This window comes from Gymnoscopelus braueri (genome assembly GCF_963280865.1).
Source record: "Gymnoscopelus braueri genome assembly, chromosome: 14".
Lineage (NCBI taxonomy): Eukaryota > Metazoa > Chordata > Actinopteri > Myctophiformes > Myctophidae > Gymnoscopelus > Gymnoscopelus braueri.
The window spans coordinates 18,079,651-18,097,241 of record NC_137619.1 but is presented as its reverse complement, the minus strand read 5'-3'; the positions used below and the strand labels follow the sequence as shown (position 1 = coordinate 18,097,241).

The following is a 17,591-nucleotide window of genomic DNA, read 5'->3' as shown; positions in this document are numbered from 1 at the left end:
ATTTGCATATGGTTAACAAGGGACCCCATGGCGTGACACACTTGATCCAATCCAATGTGTCGTATAATAATGTAATATGTGATGCAACGGAGACTTGAGTGTGTGTGACGGTGAGGTGTTGTGTTTGGCTTGGCCTTCTGGCCCCCACACCCCCGCCGACAGTGACAGTTTATCGCTTTTCCACACAAAATAATGAAGATCTCGTAAAAAGAAGAAAAAATATGGCCACTGCAATGAAAGCCAAGTGCAAGGTGTAAAAATCAAATTAAATGACCTTTCACCCCAGCATTTATTGATGGCTTTTAATGGCAGCAGGTGTTGTCACCGGGGATATTTGACAAGGCGTAAATCATGGCACAATTACGGGCAGTGGACAAGCTTGCGGCAATGTGAGGGGCGGGGGGTAAGTTGAGAGTCCAACGATCTTGTCTTCCTTCTTTTTTTTAACCCCCCCCCCCCCCCCATCGACCAGCACACACACTTCCTGCATCTTCACTATCACAGCCAGGCTGATTTAGGACTATACTGTTCATCGGAGCACAGTCAAGATTTGGAACTCCTGAAAGGGTGTTTTTTTTCCCAGACACTTGTTCATCTCACTCTTTCTTCCCCCCCCCCCCCCCCTCTTGTCTGTGATATTTCCTGAGCTGTACCAGCCCCTATACCACTCCCAAGGTCATTTCTTGGCAGACAAACTACTCCTGGCTTTATAACGCCATGAGGCCTTGAACCAATATGTGTGTGTGTGTGTGTGTGTGTGTGTGTTTTCCCCCCCTTCCTTCTCGCTGACCTACCAGACCAGCAAATCATTATGCTTAATTGACCCAGGATGAAATGTAGTGTGAAATTTCTGCCCGCAGGGTTTTCCAGTCACATAAATGAATTACTCAACATTCATTTAAGACACACACATAAACACACACACACACACACACACACACACCTCATGGAAGCGCATGGTTCACTGTCGCTCCCCAACAGTTCAAGTGGCTCATCTGCTGCCACTTGAAAGCTGTCACACACTTGGTGATATGAGGTGTTTTTAGCCCGCGTAAACAAACATGACTGTGAACACGCACATACGTCGCCACACATGCATGGTAAACATGCGCAATTACATCATGGAAAAGCTTCAATGCATCAATTATTCATGCAACATCGCTCAACATTTCAGCAGGCTAAATAAGCATGGCTAAATTCTAAAAATGTAAGTCATTAACATTAAATTCAATGAGAAAATCTGTTAATGCTGCATCATCGCATTGCAAATGCTTGGCGTTTTGATGCAGGTGTTGCATGAGTTGATTTAGCCCACTCAGAAATGCACACGTGAGATCAACCGGAGAAACCCGATATTTTAGAAGGTCATTGTAAAGTTTTCACAATGAAGACATTTCATCCGTGAATCAAATCTGCAATGACAATTCATACTAATATTTAATACAAATACTCTTATCACATTTCAACTTCAGGAGCCTTTGCATGAAACCCTACATATGTAGTTTGCCACAACATAAATACAATACAGATAAACATTAATCCTGTAGTTACACACACTTAAGACTGAGGACGAACAGCTCTGTTCGTCCTCAGTCTCTCATTCTATCTTTCCAATTCTCTCTCTCGCACGCACGCACGCACACACACACACACGCGCACACAGTCACGCACGCACACACAGAACACTCATACATACTCACTCACACACGTCCAGATATTATGGGATGTTGTATGGTGAGATGGGTTGTACAGTGGAGCGTGGGGGTGCATCCCCTGCTCTCCATTCCTCATCCACAGTGTGTGAGCCTCTCTGGTGACCCCGGCTGTGTGAGTTTGATAGATGCGGCACATCTGCCCTCCTGAACCACCGAGACTCTGTCTGGGAGCCCCCCCTCCGCCTGGAAAGTAATGGCCACTGTTCTACACCACTGGCACATGATCGCATGTGCACACACGCACGCGCACGCACGCACTTATACGTAGAGAAACGCACGGTCAAATCCATGCACACACAAGCATGCGTACACACACAAACACACTTTGGCTTCCCATATTCTACTTTATATTATGTGCGTATGTATACATTTATTGTATACACACAATTGTGTGGAGATAAATTGTGTTCTCCCTCATGCTGATATGCAGAACAGATATCCGTACTCTTCCTTCATTGCTTGCAAACAAAGGTGTCAGAAGCATGGATAGATTACATTAGTTGTCCACCACAGATGAAACATTGTAGCTTCACGACAAACCCCCCCCCCCTCACCCCCTTCCGTCCACGCCTCCGGAGTGTCCTGCCGAGTGTTATCCATGTATGCGCTGTCGTTTCCACTGATGTTTCATTATGTACCCGTCAACGTAGTGCTTCGTGTAATACACCAATGTAACGTCATTAATGTCTAGGGCCGGCTCTACAAGCCTCCCATCACGCTCGCACGGTCGACGTTAAGGTCTTCATCAGGCTTAATAATCGTTGCCTCGTGTTTTGAAGTGTGTTCTAACGCGAGGCTCAATTTGCCACTAAACGAATGTGTCCCGGTCGGCTCTATAACGTCTTCCTACGCGAAAAGGCGGAAGGGGGCCGAGAGGATGGCGTTCTGGTCCTCTGGGGTTGCTGGGAAACGCTGGCTGTCAGTCGCTCAGGGAGGCAGTCATGCAGGTGGTCCTGCTACCTGTTCATCTCCCAGATAATTAATGTGTACAAGAAGCTGCTAATTGCGCTTTTCACTAATGATTTATGGGTTTTGGGAAAGGGGGGAAATTGGGGGATCTGTGTGTGTGTGTGTGTGTGTGTGTACACACTAGTGAGTGAGTACAGCTGGGTGAGGAGACATGATTGATGAAGAGATTGTAGATCCCCTGTCAGTATGGAGAGACGGAACCCCGGTAGGACTGGGCTAAAGGGACGTATTAACACACACACGCACACCCCCACACCCACACAGATGCATGCATGCATGCATGCATGCAAAGGTGGTCAGTCGTCTAAATTTGCCGGTCAGTGGTACATGGATCAGCCATTGGTTTTTGGCGCACTCATCTCTCTTGAACATTCCGTCTCAAACTTTCTCTCTCTCGCTCTCTTAGTGTCCCTCACACATAATGATTAATGACATTTGCTTGGTTATTATTAGAGGGCTGGGTTGTGTGTCATTTGGAAGTCGCATAAATGTCAACCAAATGAAAGAGCAAATTGTCAGAAGTTTAAGACATTATGAAGAAACAAAATAGTCTAATCATTGTTTGACCGGTGCTTATTGTCACACAAACAAATATTGTGGATTTCCTTAAAAAAGAGGAGGAGAAGAAGAAAGGCCAGATAGCTGAGTGGTTGGGACAAGTACCACACAGGCTCTGATGCCTGACAGCGAGTCCCTGGTTCGATTTGGACCATTTGCTGCACGTCACTCCCCAACTCTCTCCTTGTTTCCTGTCTCTCTACACTGTACCTATCAATTAAGGAAGAAACACCTGGGGGTGGGGAAATAACTAAACAAAATAAAATGTGCTAGGTTCCGTCTACTTACTCCACCTCCAGATTCATCCACCTTTGCAAGTATGAATCCATAACACTCTGGACGTAGCCTCCAGCCTTAGCCAGCACTGCAGCAGTGACTCACATACAGTAAATCCTGCCTTCCGGTCTTTAATAACCATTTTAATCATACAAACTGTTTATTTATACCTCTCTCTGCATCCTTTTTTTCCCCTCGCCCTCTCTCTCTCTCTCTCTCTCTCCATAGCTTTTAGAGTATGACAAAGAGCTGTCGCTGTTCAAGGATCGGCTGCATGAGCTGGAGATCTCATTCCCGCCCAGGTATGGAGCCGTCTCAAAAACTCTCTCTCTCACACACACACACACACACACACACACACACACACACACACACACACACACACACACACACACACACACACACACACACACACACACACACACACACACACACACACACACACACACACACACACACACACACACACACACACACACACACACACACACCTCTGCTAGACAAGTTTCTATCAACCACAGCATGTCTTTGTGCGTGTGATTCGTAGTAAACATTTGATTTAATTTGTCTTGATTGGGCTGTTTTCGCATTCATACCTCAAGAGGCCGTGCTAGTATGCTTAATGGCCAATTTGAACTTGATTGTTAGTTGGTGATGTTGTAGCAATATGTGCAAGAACTGTGGTTTGCTGCAAAAAGGGACATTTCCTCAAGTTCAGTTACAGCCACCATTTCCCTGCCTGTAAATAAGGACACATGGTTATGCTGCTCAACATGTCCTGTTATTTCTCTGTTTAACCCAGTAAGACCTGAGGCCGATTGTACAAATGCCTTTTAAATCAGTAGTTCTCAAACATTTTCCTAATTCTAAATTATTCAAGATTTTTCAAACACTTTCTAGATTTTTTTTTTTTTTTCAAAAATAGCAGATGTACAAGCTCGTATGAGCAGTTATCTCTGAGCTTGTATATCTGCTATTTTTGAATAGCCAACGCTAAAATCTAAAATGACAGGGAAGCTTTCCCATTTTTAATAGATTAATAAAACTGAAATACTCCGTTGTACGATGAATAGTGAAGCTCAACGCATCGCAGTCCGACACGTTGTCACCTTGTAGATCTGCTATTTCGGCTATTTTTGAAAACTGAAATTGTGGAAGGTTTTTGCCAATAATGACAAGTGTTCCCCGGAGCACAGGTCTCCGCCAGGTCAGGTAGGTTATTGTTGGCAATGTTAGGAATTCGCCAATCAGGATGGAATATGGAAAATTGGACGGATCCGTCTTGATCACTTGACTATAGATATAATGTGTACCGATTTGCGTGATGTTTGGACCAAATTTGTAGGGTTAGGGTTGTAATAAAAAGAAAATTGTGCAAAAATCGGCCTCCTGGTGGTGCTATAATAGGGCGATTTTAAAAGGGTGGCATTCGTTCCTCTGCCTATGTCTTGATCACATGACTATAGAGATCATGTGTACTGATTTATAGGTAAAAACACGAATCAGCTTGTTATAGCGCCACCATGAGGCTGATTTGAAAATAAATCCAATGGCATTTCTTTCTTGGCCTAGTGGGAATGTGCGTGCAAAATCTCACGGAAATCGCACGCTGTGTTCATGATTTGAGGCATTTTTTTAAAAACAGAGCAGTCCTGCAAACTGGAAGCCAATCTTAGCCAATCAGGGTGGGATATGAAAAATCGGAAAGACCCTTTGGGTTTAATGACTATAGAGATGCTGTGTACTGATTTGCGTTATGTTTTGACAAAGATCTGTAGGAGTACTATAAAAGATCGGCCTCCTGGTGGCGCTATAACAGGCCCATATGATATTGCGCTGCGATCTAGCCAACGGTGACGAGATTAGCTGTTCACAGACGGACACACGGACGGACGGACAGGGTGCAAAACATCTCGGCCATGCATGGCATCAGTCAAAATCATACAGCAGGGACTATAATGATACATCATGACTGAATGCCTGATTTCTTGGCCAAGCAGTAACGTAATGTTTATATCATACAATCAGTTTAATTCAGTCTGATCTAAATGACTGGTCAAATAACACAAAGGCTCATTATCACAGCTGGTTGTAAAAGAGCAGCGGGATTTGTTGGTTATCAGTTGTTTAGTATGATTGGACGCAATCCCAAACTATCCCCATGTGTATGTCTTTATGTGTGTGTGTGTGTGTGTGTGTGTGTGTGTGTGTGTGTGTGTGTGTGGGTGCGCCAGTGTGTGTTCCCGGTGGCCCGCATTGATATTCATTCACAGTGCAACGTGGGGGAGAGATTGCAGCAGGCGGTCTGCTCTGCTCTCCTCTTCCTCAAACAAATGCATTTGCAATTAGCCCTTTTCAGTAGAGAGGGAGGGCAAACACACGGCCTGCGTGGAAATATGTTTCGGGAGCAGCGCGCGTTAATGGCGCTTGACCTTTGCCGCCGGTTGTGACTCAATCAGTGCAGATAATGAAACGCTGTAATCAAACAATAATTACTTGATAAACTGCTCTAGTGGCAGGCGCAGGGCAGCGGGGGACTTCACTGTGTGTGTGTGTGTGTGTGTCTGCACGCGTGTATGTTACTTGTGTGAGAGTTTGAGATTAAGCTATAGGTTTGCACACGTATATGAGTGTGCATACATGTGTACCTGAATATTGGTGTATGCGTGCGTCCATGTTTTTGTGCATGTCTGCGCTTGTGTTTGGATGCATGCGGCGTGTGTGCCCACAGTAAAACCCTGAGTGTTAATTTATCCATTTGTAACATATTCACACTCTCAGTGTTAAATGAACACTCAGGATTTTAGTGTGTGCACACGCACAGTAAAGTCTTCAGTGCTAAGCTATCCATTTGTAACATTTGTATACTCAGAGTAAAAATTAACACTCAGGATTTGCGTGCGTGTGTGTGTGTGTGTGTGTGTCAAGGTTCTGCCAGTTCCTGCTTTTAAATGACTCCGTATCTTAATCATGGACCCCATTTACATCACTTTGCATAAGTGACAGGTGGATTTATTGTCCTTTTACACCGGCTGACTTTTTGCACCTATCTATCCATATAATACTGAATCATCTGTCCGCAAAGGGCGGAATGGATGTTCTGGTGTGAAAGGAATACAAAATGATTTTCACCTACTTGGAAGAGATGATGAATCAAAGAGGTGCAACCTGGGGAACAGCGTATGAAATTTGATTTGATCTACTGTGTGTGTGCTACAAGCCCCATCATTGTCAGCTGTGAATGGGTAGCAATGGCCTAGTTAAACTTAAACAGCCCCCTCCTCCTCCCACTGTTCAGACACACACACACACACACACACTTACACACACTCACGCATGCACGCACGCACGCACGCACACAGCACTTACACACTCATCCCCCTCCCCCTGTCAAGCCTGCCTTGTGCACCATGAGCAATCAAGCCCTCAATGATTGTTCTCCATCACATAGCTGACTCTAGACCAGCCCCTCGCCATCTGTGAGGTTATTACTCTTTTTAACGCAGGCCATCAGTGCTCTCCCTGTACACACACACACACACACACACACACACACGCACGCGTGCACACCCACACGCGCACGCAGGCATGCACAGTTGCATGCACACGTACGTACGGAACACACAAACACACACCTATACACCGACTGACACACACGCAGCTCCCTTTTGTCCGATCTATAAATCAATACCAGTCACCGGCATTTAATTTGCAAGTTAATTTGATGCGTTGTCCAATAGAGGAGCAGACGTTGTCACAACAACAGACAGGCAGCCCAAGGATGAGCATAGCATTATATAAGACAACATGATTGGCTGACGTACAACCATATTACATGTTTTAAAGTGAATTAGTGCATCTCTCCTTGGTTTTCACCGTAACCACATGAACCCTTGCATCCTTATTCTGGGCATGTCATAATAGGAGAATATTTGGCAAAAATAGGCAAATATTCAACTTGTGAAATAGCCGATCTGCAAAGCGCGACACATTGTGAGCCTGTTGATCAGCTATTGTCCGAAAAGATTTGGTGTATAGGGGGGAAAAGGACGAGGCCAAGTACAGATCCCTGGGGGACCCCGGTCAACAAAGTATATAGGGTTCATGCGGTTTAGGGACCCGTAAGGGTCCATTTTCTCGTGAGTTTGCCGTTCAGGTAATATAGGTGCAGCAGCAGTTGAAGCATTTGTAGAAAGAGTGCATGTGATGTGTTTGTGTGCAGAGACGGATGTTAAAAGGTGGTTTCAGGTTCGGGAATCATAGCGACTTCTGTCCTCCCCCCAGTGAACACATACATATACATGTATACATTTGTTCCCCCCTTGCGTCGTGTTTGCGTTCAAAGAATGTGCTACAAGCTGTAAATTCACATCGCTTTCCTTCAAGACGTCGTCTGTCAAAGTTGGCCGTGACATGTCTAAGCACTCGGGCACCGGGGTGTGGAATTTGGCCGTGCCCCGCCACAGTTGGACTTGGAGGCAGTCGGCTGCCGTGCGCTGATAGGCCGCGGGGCGACCAGTGAACGCGCACACACACACACGCACACGCGCGTATGTATATCATACACAGGACCTCATCTACTCCTGTATGGCCGTGAGTTTTTTTTGAGGTCTGTGTATTGGAAGAGCCTATTAATCAGAAACTAGTCATTTACTGGCATATAGCTGCTCCATCATGGATTATCCAAAAGCAACATCTAGCTCTTATTGTGATACTTAGACCAGCCATTAGGTCATTATCCTATGCATGTAGGCTGCAGCAGGTCCGTTTGGCTGGGAATAATGGTACAGCATGCTATACATTACGGTACTTTTGATTTCATATCAGAAATAACATAACTACGGTAATATCCCCTAAAACATACTAAGAGACGGACTAACTTATTCATATATTGTGATTGATTTAGGGGAAAGCTTTTAGTAGTGCTCTGATCTGATTTCTTGACTCTCGTTCTTCTTTTGTTGGGAGATCGATGCAACAATTGAATCGGGACCGCGGCTTGGCGAGGGAAATGCAGTGGACAATGAGGGGGGGACGGTAGAGGAATGTATTCCCTCTTTAACCTGGTTACTGGGAACAGGCTTTGAGGGAGATTTTGAGCGACACGCGGCCCAGCGGCACAACTTCATCAGTGTACAACTCATAAGTTCACCGAAGAGGGAAAAGGGGGGTGGCATAAAAGCATAGGAAGATGCTGGAAGAGGAACAAAAAAAGTGCCCCAGTACCATGCACCCACTGTTAGAAATGTAACAAAATTGACCGGTTACATTTGTACACTCTCAGTTACAAATGGATAAGTTAACACTGACGGCTTTACTCTGTCAGAGTTAAATTGACACTCATGATATCACTGCGTGTTTGTCAAATCAAGACACAAAGGGAGACGAGCAGAGAATGAGAGGCTCTACAGTCACCCAACTGGGTGCTAGCAGGACACGCTAGCTAACAATTTTCACTTTAATCCCGTTGGCAGCATAAAACGGCGAATTCCTACCATTCCGGCACTCTGTTGACATCCAAAACAGCCAAATGCATGTAGACAGCAATACGCTAAAGTCATCACCGTGCTAACAGAAACAAAAAATAGAAACCTTATTCATGAAAGATCCAAAAATAATCTGTTGTTTGGATGGGTATCCATGAGCAGGTGGACTGTTGTTTTTTTCAGTCTTTTTTCCCCCCCTATTGCCTGTGTGTATTAATCTGCGTATGTGTGTGTGTTTGAGCAGAGAGAAAGTTGGGAAGACACTAGCGAAGAAGGCATGGCTCCAGTTCCATGTGTCTGTTTGCCAAGTCTAGACTTTGGAAAGGAGGAGAGAGGAGAGTGTCCCGAGGCGGTCAGGAGGTGAAACAAAACTGAGAAGGGTGAAACTGATAAACAGTTGTCTCTTCAGCGTTTGGTGTTTGACAGGAAGCCAAGGCAGGCACCTCGGGACCAACCTTAGCAAGTTAGCATACATTTTCCAAAGGTGGCGGGTCTATGAGGATGGGCTGAAGAGTGACTTCCCCTCTGGGAAAATGCCACAACATTCACACGTCCAGTGTTTAGGAGGGGAGGGAGGTAGGGGGGAGAGAAGAATCTTTCGGAAACAGATTGTGCCAGGCGGAATGACTGTATCCTTTGAAGGAAAGGAAAATAGCATTTGGTCAGATGACACAAATGGCCATGTGCCAATTTCTCAATAAGATTTTGTCTCTGCACAATCGTGAGAACTAATACCTGGCTGGCTCTAAGGCCGACACATTGAAACTACACACCTTGAGTTGCAAATCGTTGAGGTTCATGCAACTGACCGTGACACAAAACATTTAAAACACAATCAAAACTACCACAACACTTTTTGCTGTCTGTAGACGACTATTTTTTTTAATTTTCCTGTAATGGGCTCACGTCATTAACCACTTGAACCCCAGCCATATTATTATATACATCCATATTCTTTGGCGAACATAAGCTAAAAATAGCAGATCTACAAGTTTGTAGGTTGGCTATTTTTGGTGAAGAAATTTGGTATAGAGGGAAAAAAGCGGTCCAAGTACAGTTGAAACTCAGGTGCGGTTTTAAGTGGTTAATATCTTTGAGCAAAGAAAACCTAACTGAACATGACTTGATGTCAGCATTTCGATTGGCTGTTGCATGAACCTAGTTTCAAAAACCTTTGTTCCAACATAATACAACAAAGTTGCATGCACATTTTGAGTCATTTGCAGGGTGATACACAGTGCAACTCTGATTCAGTATCGTAAAAACGTTTCACGCGTTAACGCCAGCATGCAACAAAGGGCACAGTGTCAAATAAAGAACATTTGAGGGTCATAGGTAAGGTCATGCAGCACCCCTAACACATAAACAACAGACAGAACCACAGGCACGTTAGACATGCCCATGTCAAGGACTGGCTGAATGAGATTTGTAGCTTGCCCTTCTCCTGTCTACTGTCTTCTTTCCCTGCAGCAGCATCCAGAGTGCTGGAGTTTTGTGTATGAAGCATGAATGCTCATGTTTTGTGGAATGCATCTCTCCATTCATAGTGGAACACACACACACACACACACACACACACACACACACACACACACACACACACACACACACACACACACACACACACACACACACACACACACACACACACACACACACACACACACCATGCCACAGAATCAATTAACCTGGCCTTCAATATCCTACTTACAGGCCGCAAGGAGTGTATTACCACGGAGTCAATTTTAGTGAATTCAGCCTTCACTCCTTAAAGGGACACTCACACTGTGGTTTTCACACTTTCTGGGCCCAAGGCACACCAATGGGCAAGTCAAAATCTCAGGGCACTCCTGTATATGTTGCGATAATAGCCGATCTACAAGCTCACAATGAGTTGCATCGTGATGCGTTGAGCTATTTTCGATATTTGGGGAATTTATGGAAATGAATAAATTCATAAATACTTAAACGTTTTGCTTATAATGAATTGCCCGAAATAGGGACGCCAGGTTGAAAATATTGAAAAAAAAGTATATACCCCAAACATTTGGGTATAGAATTTGCATCTGTATCGGGGAATGAGTGCACACTGATAAAGTAAAAAAAACTAATAATAATTAATATCTTTTTGTGTAGCGCAACAGTATGCTTTGGAACACCGTTTGGTTGATTATTCAATTATTTGTTCAAAAATAACAGCTCTTGCAAGCTCTGTTGATCTTTTAACCCATTAAGACCTGGAACTGTCATTTTTAGATTTGAGCTAAAAAGCATTATTTTACACTTTGGGCTATTCAAAAATAGCAGATCTACAAGCTCATAGCGCGGCACCGAGTGCCGCGCTACGAGCTTGTAGATCTGCTATTTTTGAAAAATCGTGAAAATGTGTCAAAATCTTTGAATATATATATTTTTAAAGCGAACATTTTTAACTCAAATCTTTGCTTCTGGGGGTCCCTGGAACAACATATTTTGATCGGGGTCGGCGGCCAAATACATATAATTTTGGGGGTCCTTGACATGAAAAAGATTGAGCACCACTGATATAGAAACATACATTTTTCAGAAAACTGTTGAGATTTAGGAGACATGTAGAATCGGCTTCAGGTCTCAATGGGTTAAATCGGCTGTTTTAGCTATGAATACAGATGGAGCCTTGAGATTTTGACTTGAACATCGGCGTGCGTGTAGAGCACACAGGAAGCTAACACTCATAGGAAGCTGTTCTACAGTATGTGCAGTTAGAGGGTCTGTGCAATGAAGACAATTCTCTGAGCAACACCACTGAGAGTGATGTCACCCTTGCATGAGTGTGTTTGTTTGTGCGTGAGTGGGTGGGTATGAGTACATGCGAGCTCTATGCCCCACTGTATGTGGTGTTCTGCATGAAGGAGACCTCTTGTTCTCCTCACTGTTAGCGGTCACCCTACACTGGAGCGGAGGCGCATGACTCCATTTATGGAGTACCACAGATGTCCTTTTAATGACGGCCGTTTTTCGTCAAAGCACTGCATTGGACAGCTACATCCCGCTGTGACTGTGCTGGCCGCGGTTGGCTCGGGAGTGGGGCGCAGGATCGCGGCGTAGTAACGCACCGAACAGCTGAAGGGGAACATTGTTTTACAGCCACAGGCGCATCCATCATTCTAACTGCTGGTGAGCCCATGGAAATGATGAGGGCCCATTGTGGCGATAATAGCTGAAGATTGCCCACTGCCATGTGTCTTTGCCTCTTTCCCTGAGATGACACTGGCAAGAAGGAGGCTTTGTTGAAAGACACCCTTGTGTGAAGAGAGGATTAAGTGGAATTCCTCTTAGGTCTCCATGTCTTCATTTAGCATGGCCCCTGGCCAGAGGGTTTTGATTTTCTTTATATTTTTGCCCTTTATTCGTCCAGTTGACTTAACCTGGATGCTGTGTGCATGACGGCACGAAACAGAACCACCTCAGATGCGGCACGAACCGTAGAGACTAGACGGACACAGCTGGTGCTGAGACAATTGCGTCTAGGACACATGATGAAAGTGGTTACGTATAGCTATGGGTTTGGCATGGTTAGGTAAGAATGCAGGTTGGCATTCACCATGCCTACCTGCCAGCAGACGTGAAAGGTTTGATGACTGTGCAGGGCAGCTCTCCCAGGGCTGAAAGTTAAACCACATCCAATTTACAATTTAGGCATTTAGCAAACGCTCTTATCCAGAGCGACTTACAAGTGCAAAGATCGGAATAAGCCGAGTAAGCATGAACTCTAGTTAAAACTAGAAAAGTGTCTTCGCCAGGCCGTTCATTCGTGATTTGGCGCATTTTTTTCAGAACGGACCACTCCTGCAAACTTTGGAAGCCCATCATAGTCTCGGCCACACCTTCGGCCTGGCGAAGACAATAATCCTATAGAGTGCAGAGAGAATTGTTAATTTATCTCCAAGGGTGTAGAAAATGCTAGCTAGCCTTCAACCGTTACCTGTGGCGTTCAATCTATTTGTATTCTACTATACCAATGTTGTGCCTATGAGACCCCCCAACCCTGCACGCCGAAGCAAACATTTAACTGTATTGATAGCTCTTGGCTGATCTCTGTGCATCAAAGATGTATATGTGTATGCCTGTTTATGCCTGTGTTCTTTCTCTGACGTGCATGCATATGTGCGTGCACGCATATCATTCAGTGTTTTGCCAGGCCTCCCCTGACAACGGCAAACAAACATAGCTGCAGAGGCGGCAAGTCGCTCGAAACTCGCAGTGCCTGACGTTTCAGCCAATCCCAGTACAGCAATGGCCATGATTACCGCATCCCATGATGCTCTAGGGGACCCTTGACCTCCTGTCATTGATACTGTGTAACTCTTATCTCTGGCTTCCTGCCCTGCCTATATTTCTAAGTTTATATTGCCCTCATCAAATACTGCGACACTCAATAGGCCACTGTTTGGCTTGTCACTTATTTGTTATTATGTAGAACAAGGTAATAGCTTTTGGTCAGGAGATAGGAGACTGTGGCACAATGGGACTTGGGACTAAGGGAAGGCAGTGCAGGAGAGAGGTTAGCAGTCTGACCTATTGCTGTGGGGTCAACTTTTAAATCACTTTTTAAAACACATTACAGATAGGCAGAAAAGGTCTGGAGTGCCGAGAAGTTCAAATGAGTAATGAAGGTGCTCTATTGTAGGGAATAAAAGGCAAGAGTTTAAAAGCCTTTATTAACCCATTAAGACCTGAGGCCGATTTTCTGAAAAACGTATGTTGCTTTAACAGTGGTTCTTCAGTGCTTTTTCATGTCAAGGGCCCTCAAAATCATGTATTTGACCACGGACCCCCCATCTCAAAATATTTTGTTCCAGGGATCCCCAGAAGCAAAGATTCTAGTTAAAAATGTTCTGGGTTACAACATAATTACAGATGGGCTTATTTTTCCTTTCATTCGCATTTGTTTGTAGATGATAGATAGTTTGTAGACAGTATATACTTATAATGTACTATTGTATTATTTTATCCCATTGCTGCATCATTGTTTGCAAAGCACTTGAAAGTGAAAATCGCTCTTCAAATGTATAGCTTGATTGTATCACATTGTTTTAGTTCTGCGAATAATCATTGTTAATTGCAGTATTACTGCCTGTTGCTGTGCTGGGTGAGGCTGGGTGGGTGACACGCCATAAGCAGGCCCTATGGTGTGTTCAGCTCACCGGTTACCAGTGCAAGACAAACAACCAGCACTGACAGGGGAGCTGACACTGGCCGGAACACATGTGAGTGATGTGTCAGCAGCCAAGTCAAACATTAAACTCCAAACCAGGCGTGAATGAATGGGCTCTTGGTGGGTGCTATAGAGGAGCCTCAATATGTAGCCATCCACACGTGTTCCAGTGAAGATGGGGGGAAAATGTGGTGCCACTGGAATGGAATGGGAGGTCATTGTCCCACAGAAATAACAATAAATAAAATCCTGTTTGGAATGTATTTGAAGCAACAATGTCTATGCATGTTTGCTTATACATTTTCTGTGTGTTGCTGCTAACCTGGAAGTAAGCCCCCGACCCCACCCGGCCGCACACAGGTGGACAATTGTTGCCATTATCAGGTTTGTCCATTAATTAGTGTAATTAGTCTTGCTGTGGGCAATAAGGGCCTGATAGGAGCTGACGGCCTCCGGCCCTCACGCCCACTCGGCCACGTTTACCTTCCACGATAAGTTTGTGAGCTTGCTAATCGGACACATTAATCACTTTGGCCCCAGCGCGCCGCTCGGCTGTTTGCCGTTGCATTAAGACTGTTATCTCTATTGGAGCCATTGGAGGGTGTGGTATATTAAGAGGAGAAACAACCCGTATACCTTTACCTGCACATACACTGCAGAATTAGCCTTTAATGGCCATTGTGGAGTGCTGTTAATCAGCTTTTACAATGGGTGATCCTGTCTTCAAAAATGACTGAATGATCGTGTGTGTGTGTGTGTGTGGTTCTCCAAGTAAGTTTCCTATCGGGGCTTGAGTTCATTGTCTGAAAGAGGTGAGGAGGGGAACTAACCTGATTTCTCTGTTTTTTTCTCTTTAACATCAAACTGACCCCAACCTTGTTAGTCAATAAAGCCATTACATTCTCACTTTGGCTCTGTGTGACGGGCGGCTCATCAATGGGCTCTTTAACCAGGAGGGGAAGGAGCATGGGAACCGTCCCTTTGAGGGAAGCATTATGGAGGGAGCACATCCAGGCCACCCTGAAGACGGCACCCTGCTTTGAAGACTTTCCTCTTTTCCCCTGACTTTCCATCCTCCGTCTGATCCTTCTTTATCCCCTCTCCTCTGTGTCACTTTCTCTCTCGCTCTCCATATCTCGGTTTCACTCACCCCATTCTTCAGCCTCTCTTTTATCCCTGGGATCACTTCTTTAGCTCTTTGATTAGCATACCAAAACCCATCCGCATTTCCCTCACTATGCCTTAAGTGACATTAATGCTAATTGGGGGCAGGGCACTTCTAAGTAGCTCCCTGCCCAGTCTATTTGTACACCTGGTGGGGGGCTCTGCATGGGGGGGACGTGTGTGTGTGTGTGTGTGTGTGTGTGTGTGTGTGTGTCAGAAAAGGGCACCTCATGCCCAAAGTCCTATCCTGGCCAACCCCCATCCTTGTCTAGATCTCTGTGGCTTGTGTCTTTAAGTCTGCAGTCACCACCATGGTACAGCTGTAACACCCCCTCTAGTTGCTGTCCCATTGATTTGTAGAGAAGTTGAACTGTTTACCATCACTATTTGACTTGTTAAGCCCCTGATGGTGACACACACTCATACTTGAGTTTTGGTTCGAGAGTATCCCGTGACATGGCTGCCATATTAGGAAAATGTGTGTGCAAACATGGGTTTGAAATGTGCACATTTGTGTGAATTGAGTGCCTGCTTGTTTGTTGTTGTACATACGTGTGACTGTGTGCACACGATCACGAGCAAGGCTGATGGACCATAGTAATGAGCGCCAGTGGGTGTCCTAGCAGCAATCTAGTATTGTGTCTCTAATCACACTGGAGGCTGACGGGTAAAACAAGGACACGTTGTCTTTGGACAGATGGATGTTCTTGACTGACAGGCAGGAGGTCAGAGGTCGGGGCTAATACATCACTGGTGTCACGTTTAAACTCCGCATCTTCAGAAAGAGAGCATTTTAGGAGAACTATATATTGTTTAATTTTTGGGTGTCACAGGACCAAAGGTCAAGTAACTTGCTTACTTGCTTATCTCACTGCCTCCAGTTACATAATACACAGTAAAATCATCAGTGTTCATTTATCCATTTGTAACTCAGATAGTTCACGAATGTAACAAAATGGACTCTTACAGGTCCATTTGGTTATATTTGCATATTCTCAGAGTAAAATTTACACCGTCGCTTTTACTGTGTAGACAGATCAGGAGTATGGTCTTTGTTTGGGTAGAGTTTGATGTGAACACACGGCTACAACAATCACCAAATGTACACTGCGCTGGCACAACGTCCAATTAAGCTATCAGGGCTTGGCAACTGTGATGAATAGAATGCGGAGTATCTGTGTTTATTTTATCATTAGGAATATCACCGTCCCGGGCGAAGAGGCGCGTTGTGCTACGCTACGGTTAGCACGCGTGGCACTGAAGGAGCAAATTGGATTGGTATTACAGTATGTGAGCCTGGCCGCGTTATCCTGATGAGCGCCGACAAACAAATTGGATTGGTGGCGTGTAAATCTGATGCAGTTTGATGAGCCGGAGGGGCAAATTGAATTCTCAACAATGTAAATCTGTATCGGCTCGATAGCTCCTGGCGGGCTCCGGGCCCCGCGCCGCTTAACCCTTTAAGACCTGAGAAGATTCTAGAAATGTCTTCTAAATCCTAAAAAAAATTGAAAAAAAAACCCTTTTTTTTTCCCTCGATTTTTCAAAAATAGCAGATCTACAAGTTCATAGCGCGGCACTCGGTGCCGCGCTATGAGCTTGTATATCTGCTATTTTTGAATAGCCTAAAGAAATCTAAAGTGACACAGATGCGTTCCAGGTATCAATGGGTTAAATCATGCGATTGTTCCCTGCTGTTTCCCAGATACAATCTCTCTTGGCCATTTGCCGCGACACCTAATCTCTTTTTGATGATGGTGTAAGAGATGTGGCTATACATATGGGGAAAAACTTGACTGTCTCTCTACCCATCTATTTCTATATCTCGTTCTCTCTCTCTCGTTCTGTCCTTCTGTCCCTCTCTCTCACTCACTCACTCACTCACACACACGCGCGCACACACACACACACACACACACACACACACACACACACACACACACACACAACCTGTACAGTTGGCAGAGAAGGATTGCTTTCATTGAGCCAACCATGTGTGTTGATTCAAGAGATTAGCCAGATGATTGGTTATACTAATGGACCTCCTGTTTCTCTCAGGAAAAAAATAAAAAACAAAAAAAAAACATTTTGATCACTCTGTATCTGAGAAGAGGCACATGACAGGAAGCGACATTTATCATTTGTCCCTAAGCCAGTTTTGTATTAGTTATTGTATTTTTTATTGTCCATTTTGTTTTATTTATTGACTTAATGTTATGGCTTTAA

The 17,591-nt window shown here is 44.7% G+C and overlaps 1 protein-coding gene across 1 annotated transcript in view; it reads left to right on the top strand.

Annotated features, from left to right (window-relative positions):
* Positions 1 to 17,591, top strand: part of inpp5a (inositol polyphosphate-5-phosphatase A) — a 123,362-nt gene that overhangs the window by 97,613 nt on the left and 8,158 nt on the right. Inside the window, exon 12 of the mRNA XM_080450381.1 lies at positions 3,747 to 3,820. Within this exon, the coding sequence (XP_080306507.1) occupies positions 3,747 to 3,820 (74 nt within the window). The remainder of the gene's footprint in view (positions 1 to 3,746; positions 3,821 to 17,591) is intronic.